The sequence below is a fragment of the Loa loa genome (assembly GCF_000183805.2).
Source record: "Loa loa unplaced genomic scaffold supercont3.640, whole genome shotgun sequence".
Classification (NCBI taxonomy): domain Eukaryota; kingdom Metazoa; phylum Nematoda; class Chromadorea; order Rhabditida; family Onchocercidae; genus Loa; species Loa loa.
In genome coordinates this window covers 2,691-11,737 of record NW_018108820.1, presented here as the reverse complement: position 1 = coordinate 11,737, position 9,047 = coordinate 2,691, and the positions used below count along the sequence as shown (strand labels likewise).

General features: G+C 31.1%; 1 protein-coding gene across 1 annotated transcript in view; it reads right to left on the bottom strand.

Moving 5' to 3' along the window:
• Positions 1-8,829, bottom strand: part of LOAG_18887 (MAP kinase-activating death domain-containing protein) — a 13,977-nt gene extending 5,148 nt beyond the window's left edge. Inside the window, exons 1-22 of the mRNA XM_020451547.1 lie at positions 8,743-8,829; positions 8,094-8,286; positions 7,709-7,889; positions 7,311-7,454; positions 7,057-7,204; positions 6,697-6,849; positions 6,309-6,440; positions 5,369-5,542; positions 5,123-5,254; positions 4,882-5,033; positions 4,533-4,680; positions 4,194-4,266; positions 3,895-4,002; positions 3,415-3,526; positions 3,193-3,289; positions 2,953-3,099; positions 2,691-2,792; positions 2,388-2,548; positions 1,725-1,908; positions 1,328-1,519; positions 912-1,083; positions 429-661 (exon numbers count right to left, since the gene is read on the bottom strand). Coding sequence (XP_020304657.1) covers positions 429-661; positions 912-1,083; positions 1,328-1,519; positions 1,725-1,908; positions 2,388-2,548; positions 2,691-2,792; positions 2,953-3,099; positions 3,193-3,289; positions 3,415-3,526; positions 3,895-4,002; positions 4,194-4,266; positions 4,533-4,680; positions 4,882-5,033; positions 5,123-5,254; positions 5,369-5,542; positions 6,309-6,440; positions 6,697-6,849; positions 7,057-7,204; positions 7,311-7,454; positions 7,709-7,889; positions 8,094-8,286; positions 8,743-8,790 — 3,186 coding nt within the window. The 5' untranslated portion in view covers positions 8,791-8,829. The remainder of the gene's footprint in view (positions 1-428; positions 662-911; positions 1,084-1,327; positions 1,520-1,724; positions 1,909-2,387; positions 2,549-2,690; positions 2,793-2,952; positions 3,100-3,192; positions 3,290-3,414; positions 3,527-3,894; positions 4,003-4,193; positions 4,267-4,532; positions 4,681-4,881; positions 5,034-5,122; positions 5,255-5,368; positions 5,543-6,308; positions 6,441-6,696; positions 6,850-7,056; positions 7,205-7,310; positions 7,455-7,708; positions 7,890-8,093; positions 8,287-8,742) is intronic.
• Positions 8,830-9,047: the final 218 nt, after the last annotated feature.

Sequence of the window (9,047 nt, the reverse complement as noted above, 5' to 3'; positions counted from 1 at the left end):
ATAAGATAGTAGTAATTAAATTAAATCAAATATCACATATTAAATCCTGATAAATGAAGTGCCGAATTGGCTTTATATCAGATGAAACACGCGATGAAGTTGTTGAATCAAATGACAAACTATCCGGTGGTTGTACGTGAAGACGGGATTTCTGAAATAAGAAAAGATAAAACTACATTTAATTTGCAATGGAAATTTCAAGTTTAACTACAGCATTGAAAACAAAACAAATATGCCATTGAATTCCAACTAGAAGACCAGAGTTCGACAGTTAATCATAAAGATGATATTATCCTTCCATTCTGATTGAAAAATTTACCTGATAACAAACAAAGCAATAATTTTAAAAGTTTACATCTTCAGATATTTTCAAAAGGCAGAAATATTTTTCAGTGATAAGACCAGCCAGGTTTAAAAAACGAACTTACAATGGTTGAAGTGAATGATGAACGTTCTGATATAGTTGAACTTGTTTCTGTTTTATTATCCAGATTCAGTTTTGATTCCGATTTTTTGGTATCCGATGAAATACTATTTGCCTTCGCTACTTCTTCCAAATTTTTTGGTTGGACATTAGACTTCGATACTGACCGCGCATCATCACATACATTTTGACGAACTACCACCGGTCGTGGTGGAAGTGGTGGTGGTGGACCAGTAGCTGAAAAATAATAGCGGATAAATTTGATGCAGCAATAACTATGGGAGAATTTATTAATTGATCATTTTATATGAAGATTAAAGAGAAAAATTATCAGAATATCTCCCGCTCCAAGTTTGATATCGTGGTGATATTTTCGGTTAACTTTTCAAATTTCCGAAACTTCCAGCAATTCAAGGAGTGAATTATCAATCAACTAAGAAAAATAGCCCAGAATCAAAAAACTGTCGAATTTTGAGCAATAACTTACGTAGTACTATTTCATGTGAAATACGTGGTGGAATGGGAGGTTTAGGAGCTTGACTTCCAGGCAATGGTAGAGATAGTGGTGGTCCGATCGGAATTGGTGGTGGACGTAATGGTGACAAAATCTCATGCTGTTGTCGTTGTACATCGTATAACGATGAGGATGGAGTATTAAGCTGAAAAGAAAAAACACATTTCTATTTGTAAATTTATATGATAAACAGTGAACAGCAATGGAACTCTCTCCAAGTTTATGAATTATGGTATGTGTAATTCTCACTAACTTGTTGAAAGCTTGGCTTTTAGACTCTTAGAAAACAACAACATACACTTGGGAATAAGAAAAAAGGATTTTATAAAAAAGCCTTAAAGTAAATCTGATATCATCTTTGAATTCTCTAGAGAAAGAATAATTTTTACCAAACTTCCAGATGCACTTGCTGGTGACGTTACTTCGGTCTCTTTGGTCCAATAATGTGAATGGGCAATTTCAAGCACATGAAATAATGAGGCTAGACCATTGGAACCAGATGAATTATATGAATACTCCAGACCAGCAATGCATGTTTGCAAAGCTTTCAAATATCCCTTATACTGATTTCGAGTTAACTGCTGAAATTCTTTGTAGCTAGTTAAACAAAGATGCATTTCTTATAAAGTTATCTTAGTCATAATTTATAATCCTTTGATGATGCAAAGTACGTGGCCTATCACAACATATGCCATAAAAAATTTACAACTTTTGCTTTTGATAGTATTCTTTAAAAGAAAAAAAGCGACAAGAAAGAAAAAGCAAAATTTCCGAGTTTTTTGTTACCATATCTTGTATGAAGTCATCTTCAAAATGTTGCACATCAAGACCAAGGTTTAATTTGGAACAAACAAGTTGCCTCAAACTTTCATCTTCCATTAATCGTTTCAGTTTTGGATATGTGAATACGCCAACTCCTTGACCAGCTAGGATTTGATCACATATTTCACGAACAGTTTGTTGATTCTTGCTGAATCGATTCCGTTAAATCAGTATTTCAAGAATAGAAGAAAATAAAAAATTAAATGAAGTGGGAGTAGTTACTGAATAATCAAAGTATTACAATCACCAAATTACTTAAATCATAAGATTTAACTTATATATTATCCCAAACAAAAAATATGTAATGCTGACAAATTTCTGAAAGCTTTAAGCAAACCATACATATACTACCACATATATCTATCTACTACTAGGAACAAGTTAATAATTTTTTCAGCACTTAATTAATGGGCTGATTCAATGAAAGAGTTTGATGACTGGTATTGCTAGTCCTGCATAAATCAATCCTAGTCCTTGATAAAACGATTTTACCTGACTTATAATGTATTATTTGACTTGAACAAAATCTTTTTTTTTTTTTTTGTTCTGAAACAATCAGTATTCGAAATTAATTTCTTTTACAAACTTCTTTTGTAAATAAAACAATTATTAAAACTAAAAATGAACCTTTGTTGTGCAGCAGCATTAGTACTTTTGTTGCCAATTATGCTACTTTTTGTCCTCACAAGATGTTGGCTTTGCTCTACTCGATTTGCTGCAGCCAAAGCAATCGGACGAACAGCTTTATCGCGTATAGCTTGAGCTTTAGGAGCTGTACGATGTAAAACCTGCAAGAAAATGAAGGAATATTTCAGTCATTGAAAATGATCATTTACTTTTTTCATTAGTGACACAACATTTATCCAAAATATAAAGTGAAATAAATTGGACTGATTTACATTATATCATGTTCAAAAAAAAGCAATAAACCTGATTTAACATATCATGGCTTCTTTCCGCATATCCATTGAGTGCACTCATGAATTGTGGCCCGAGAACTTTTTCACCTGAATCTGCTAAATGAGCCAAACCCTGTAAGCACATGTATATATACCTACCCATCCATATTTATTAATTTTGCAAATATACACCTACCCATCTATATTTACTAATTTTGCTAATTGATTCAAGTAATATGTAAATGATATGAAAATTTGAAGCACCAGTATTTACAAGAATATGAATTACAAACCTTAATAGCAGTTCCTTTTGATGGTGGTGCCTTACTGATTGTAGCATTGGTTGAACTTCCGGATTGTGATGATAGTCTACGAAATGCTGAGGACTGACAATCGGTTACAGCAGTAGATTCATTCGGAGGATGAAATGAGAAGTCCCCCTTAATTAATTAAACAAACTTAAATTGAGCATAAAATGTGTATGTACCAAGTCTGAATGTATGAATATCTATGAACTTTGACAATTAATTTACTCGACTATCTGATTTTAATGCCAAATTTTCAGCAAGCCTTGCGAAATCAGCCTCACTATCCATTGCCGATGTTGAAATTGATGAAGATGGCGTAGATCTGGAAAAAACACACCAAATAATTTGAGCCAGTGAGAACTTTATGGAAAATACCTAACGAAAGCTTATAAGAATCCTAGTTAACTTAATAGGTAGAAAAGTTTAAAGTAGCAACATTTAACTTACTGGCCACTGCTTGTGGAACTACCAGCCGAGTGTACACTTTCACTTCTCGGAATAGCTAACGTCAATGGCTCCTTATAAACATCGTCAACTTCACCAAGTGGTTTTGCTGCTCCTGAAAAGGTGACGAAAAGTTTGCAGTTTCAAAATTTCCCAAATTTGCTTTGAATTTAGAACATAAAAAAAGGTGATAAAGTATCCAAATTACTACCTAATCAAAGGATTGGAGTTATGGTAGTGTAAAAATACATAACTCAAGCAACAAAATTCTTATTATATAAAAACCTATAGCTTAGAAAAAATTAAGTTATATGCAAAAGTTAAATAAACACTGGATATTGAAAATATTCAAAAATATCATAGTCGCCTGTAGCATACATGCAAATAGCATTAGACTTTTGATAGAAGTTGATGACATTAAATTAATTAGATTGAATTTTCAAGTAAATAATCCGTTGGATGAAAGACAGAATTTAACCATACCGACAGATGTCTCTGTTTGATCAGCAATATCGAATAAAAGATCATCAATACTTGAAAAGCTTTCACCATCAGTATTTCCAGCATCGCTTACTTCATCACCGTTGGAATCTACAATATACCATACCGTCCGCATGAAGATAACTCAAAGTGATTTTTTATCACTGTTATTTCATGACAAATACAACTACGCTGATTAATTTGGTGGTAATTAATAATCGAAAGGTCTATTTGGGCGTCTATTAAGATGAATACATCATTTAAGAGATGAGCAACAAGGTTGAAGTCAACGAAAAGATTACCCGTTACACTATTGCGCCATTCTTCTGCAACATTTCGCCATGCATCAACAAGCGTCGAGTCATTGGAATATACCTAAAAAATAAGTTTTTAAACTTTTCATCCCCTCTTTACCACTTATTCTCTCATCACTCTCACGACATATCTCATTTAGAGTTATATCTTCTTCGTCATGCATTACTTCGATATCAATGAATCAATTCCGAATTAGTTTAAAAAAAATTTTTTCCTGTTTTCTCTAATCTTTTAAACCATTTCTTAATTAATTGATTAAAAGCAAATGTTTTCTAGACATTCATCTAAGAAAAAAAAAGAAAAAAAAGAAAAGGAAAGTAACAAACAGTGAAATGAATTGGCATCAGTGACTCGTTGAACCATTTTCCTTTATCACCAATCTGTTTTGGATCATCCGTTCCTGCCTGCACTCGTACATATGTTTCGTTATGTGGACATAAGGAACATTCAGCAAAATATTCCACAGCTTGGGTTCTGAATAATTTCTTTAAAAAACAAACAAACGAGCAAATAATCAAATGTTTTCGTAAACTTTAAGACAAGAGAAGAAAATTAAACAAAAGAGAATGTTTCGGGAATTTCGGATTCAGCGGGAGAAAAGCTACAAGTACTTTTTCTCGGTGAATTTCATAAAACTGAATTGAATTTTGATCCGAAATGCAATGTTGTACAAACTTGCAAAGTTCAGCAATAAATTGTGTAAATTGTGGACGACTACGTAGGAAGGATTCCGTTTGAAGTGCAACAACTGGTCGCGGATAGAGACGTAACGTACGTGTATGTTCACAGAAATTTGCAAATACATTTGCACTATTAAAAAAGCGAATCTAAAAAAGAAAAAGTGAATTTTGATTTTAATGAAATGTGTTGTTTGGAAATATTTTTAAATTAGCAATGAAAAAAGCTAACAACAAACCATGGCAACACGGACAGAAATATCAACAACGTCACTATCCAACGTGTAATCTGTCTCAACCGTTTCATCATTTCCTGATTCCATTCCTGGTATATTTAGCAATAATTGATCCAACGATTTACGCAAACTATTCTGGAAAACAATTCCTTTTTTTTTTAAATTTATCACCATTATGAAAGAAGAAGTAAGTGTTAACAAGCATCTCAAAAGACAATTTATTAAATGAAACTTGATGTTTAATAATACCTTTAATTCAGTGCAATCTGGTTCTGGCATATCAGGAATATTGATATCATCTGGTATCAACAATTGATTCGTATCAAGATCGACAACAATAATATCATTTGGTATATCAATAGCTTTATGAGCAAAAAATGATGCTGGTACTCCAATTACGAATGGTGTCGGTGCATATAACAACTGAAATATGAAGGAATTACATATTGGAAACAATTATGTACAGTATCGATCGAGTAAACCGATAAATAATGCAGACATTACGAATATGACAAATAAGCACATATATGAATGACCATTTACCAAAGTTAAAGAGTGTAAGGATACGTCCAACCATATAAAATAAAAGCTTTAAAAAACTCGGTACTTTAATTTTATGCAATTTTTTTTTGATTTACTTTAATTAACTCAATTTAAGTTTGGTTTGTTACCCCAACCTTCACTCGATCTATTTTACCTTAAATTAAATTCGATTTACTTTACTTCAACGTCAAACTGATTTATTTTGCCTTTAATTTAATTTATTTCACTCCAACTTTAATATTGTTTTACCCTAACTGGAATTTGATTTATTTTATCCCACACCAATCATGTGTAATTTTAAAAGTTTTGTTTTCATAAGAACTAAAAACTTTAGACAAAATCTTAACTATACGTCGATGACATGCCTTAATTTAATTTATTTCACTTAAACAAGTTTCATTATTGTCTTTTGCAATCATTAGCAACCGCTGATAAAGATATCCGTTACAAAAGATGTAGAAATCTTTAAGTTACTCTATACCCGAAATGTCCAGTGCAGTAGGATTAAAATATTAACTGTGGCATAAATAAAGCCATAAATTACACAATGTGCTAGTGAATTCTCGCAAAAATCGCAAAAATTACATTCCTAAAAAGCTGAAAGAAAAATTAAAATAAACAGAAATTTGAAATTAAACAAACTTACTTGTTCAGCTGATGGCATAAAGGAAGGAAGCAAAGGTATAACAGGAAACATATATTCCAACGGATACATTAATGCAACAAGTGCTAATACGCACATACTGACAGCATTGTAATTGCGTGATTGTAAAACAACCTTATAGAAGAAGTAATTTTCAAAAATTATCTTTTTATTTTAGAGAAAATAGTTCCAGAAATCAATTACATGTAAACAATTAACTTGAATAAATGATAAGATTAGGTAACGAATTATTTTGAGCTAAGTTGTAACAAAGATTTGTAATATAAGTAGATCGATGGAAAAAATTCATCAATCATTGCTTTATCCTAAAATTTATAAAATTTTCCTAAACTTTTATCATCCTTAACAAATTACAAATAGCAAGTTTCACCTTTGATTCAAGCATTATAGCAGCCATTACTTTCATTGCTGTATCGATTCCAAGAAGTTCAAGGGGTAAATGAAGTGGAAAATCAACAAAAGAAAATCGTGTATGATCAGGAAGAGCAAATTCAAAAATTGGCAAAATATTTGATGGCAACACCTTAAAAAATGCAACAAAATTTAGCAATTAATTTTAAATCAGCAATATATGTCACAGAAATGAGAAATTTTGGCAAAGTTACCTCATTCTACGAGTTTTTTGTTTCGGAAATTAACTGCAAATTTTCAATTTCAATAACAAACATCGTAATGTGGGAAAGGGAAAAACAACAAAACAAAAAGACGGATAATTCAAAAAGACACCTACCTCTAAAAGTACTTTGGTTTTTCCTGGAACAGAAACAGGTGCACTTAATAGCATCAGGATCCATGTTTCCAATTCTCGAATATTCTGCATTACTCTGGGTGGAATTGGTTCTGTCCAACAACCCGTAAGTGCTGCCCAAATTATATCTCTAAAATGAAAATATTATGCAAAAATGATAAAATGCCGTAGATTATAAAAGGAAAAAAGCTGATGAGATTTTGCGATAAAAATTTGAATAATGAAAGAGAGAATACTTTGAATATTGTCCATCGTCGATAAGTCTCTGGCTACAACCATCGATCAATTTCTTCAATAATAACAACAATTCTCGAAATGTGGAAAGAAATGGATGGTGGCTAATTAAGCATAAGCTTGTTAATGAAAGCCTTTGATCCAATCTGTAATAACGTTTTTACGATCGATTTCTGCGAGATATCCACAAAATATTACCTGAAAACCTACGCAAAATGGTAACAGCGGATAGGACAGGAGATATTTCCGGATATTTGAAAATAAGCCAAGAAGAATACAACTTTTCTTTTTTGTTTGGCCAACTAATACTAAGGAATTAATTCCCATTTAATTTTATAAATCATTTAATACTCATTTCCTTCCCTTATGAGTTACCTTGCATAAATGATCATTAATTAACCTTTTATGAGGACGATTACTGCACAAAATGCCTTTATCATCCGTTGATACAGCTCGATTCTTTTCGTAACTTTGTAAGAAATTTAAGCAAATGCCATATCGAATTTTTGCCGAATCTTTCTCTGTCAACGTGAATACAAAACTGCTTGTTTCTCGATGAGAAAGAGAATGTCGCGGTACTTCTGTAAAATAATATCTATTAAGATAAATGAGTTAGTAGATTCAGTATTCATTGAGATATGTTAGTATGTTCGGTTCTATTAAGGTTAGTAAGTTCAGCATCCATTAAAGTAAGTTAGTAAGTTAAGCGTTCATTAAGGTAAACATTATCAATTAGTTTATAAAATTCAGAAAACATAATTTGATATCATAACCAGCTAATCTACCTTTTGTGACACATCCTTCAGGTTGACAAAATACTGTAACATCGGTAGGGAGATAAAAATCCTTGTGATCATTATTCGGATAGCGCCTCAACAATTCAGGAGTTGTGATACTTTGTGATATTGATGATGATGATGATGCATCACCAATACTTGTCTGAGATATATATTTTCCACGACGTCGACCAACTATCACCTGCAAAACTCTCCTTATTAATTATTTAAAACCTCAATTAACCTATAACTATTGCTATTTCTGGCTAAAAGTTTGGAAAGAAAAAAATCATTGATACATTATTAATTAAAACTATAACTGAGAGCTATAATTGAAGAGGAAAGGTTTCCCATTTCTTCAAAATATTGAAAAATAACGCATTAATAGATTTTTTAAAGTTACTTTTTTATTTGCTGCTTAGTTTTCATTTATTTTTTAAATTTACTTTTTATTTGTGTTTAGTTTTTATTTTCACTTTTTTACGAAATTTACTTTTTTCTCAAAATTTATATATTGAAAAACAAAAACGCATTTTTGATATTTACTGAAGGTATTTATTAAAATTGCACAAAATCTTTGGGAAAAAACTTTAAATTTACACGAAAAATTTTCAAATAGCTTCAGCAATTTTACTAAAAAGAAAAAAAAGAAACATACCAAGTAGTCAATCAAGCGTGGACAAAGTTCTTTTCCTTTGTCATCCATTTGACATGATTCAATCAAATGACAAAATTTATGAAAAGTTGAATTCAATATCTGAAACGAAACAGTGATATTTTATAATTCGGAGTCACCAATAACAAAATTAACAATAAATTAATAGATGGAACAATAGTAACAATAATAATAATATTGAATAATAATTATAATGACATGTAATGATAATAATAAAGATAAGTAAAAATGATAAATGGCAATAATAACAATAATTCAGGCATAAATTTAAAAAAAAAAGTTGGTAA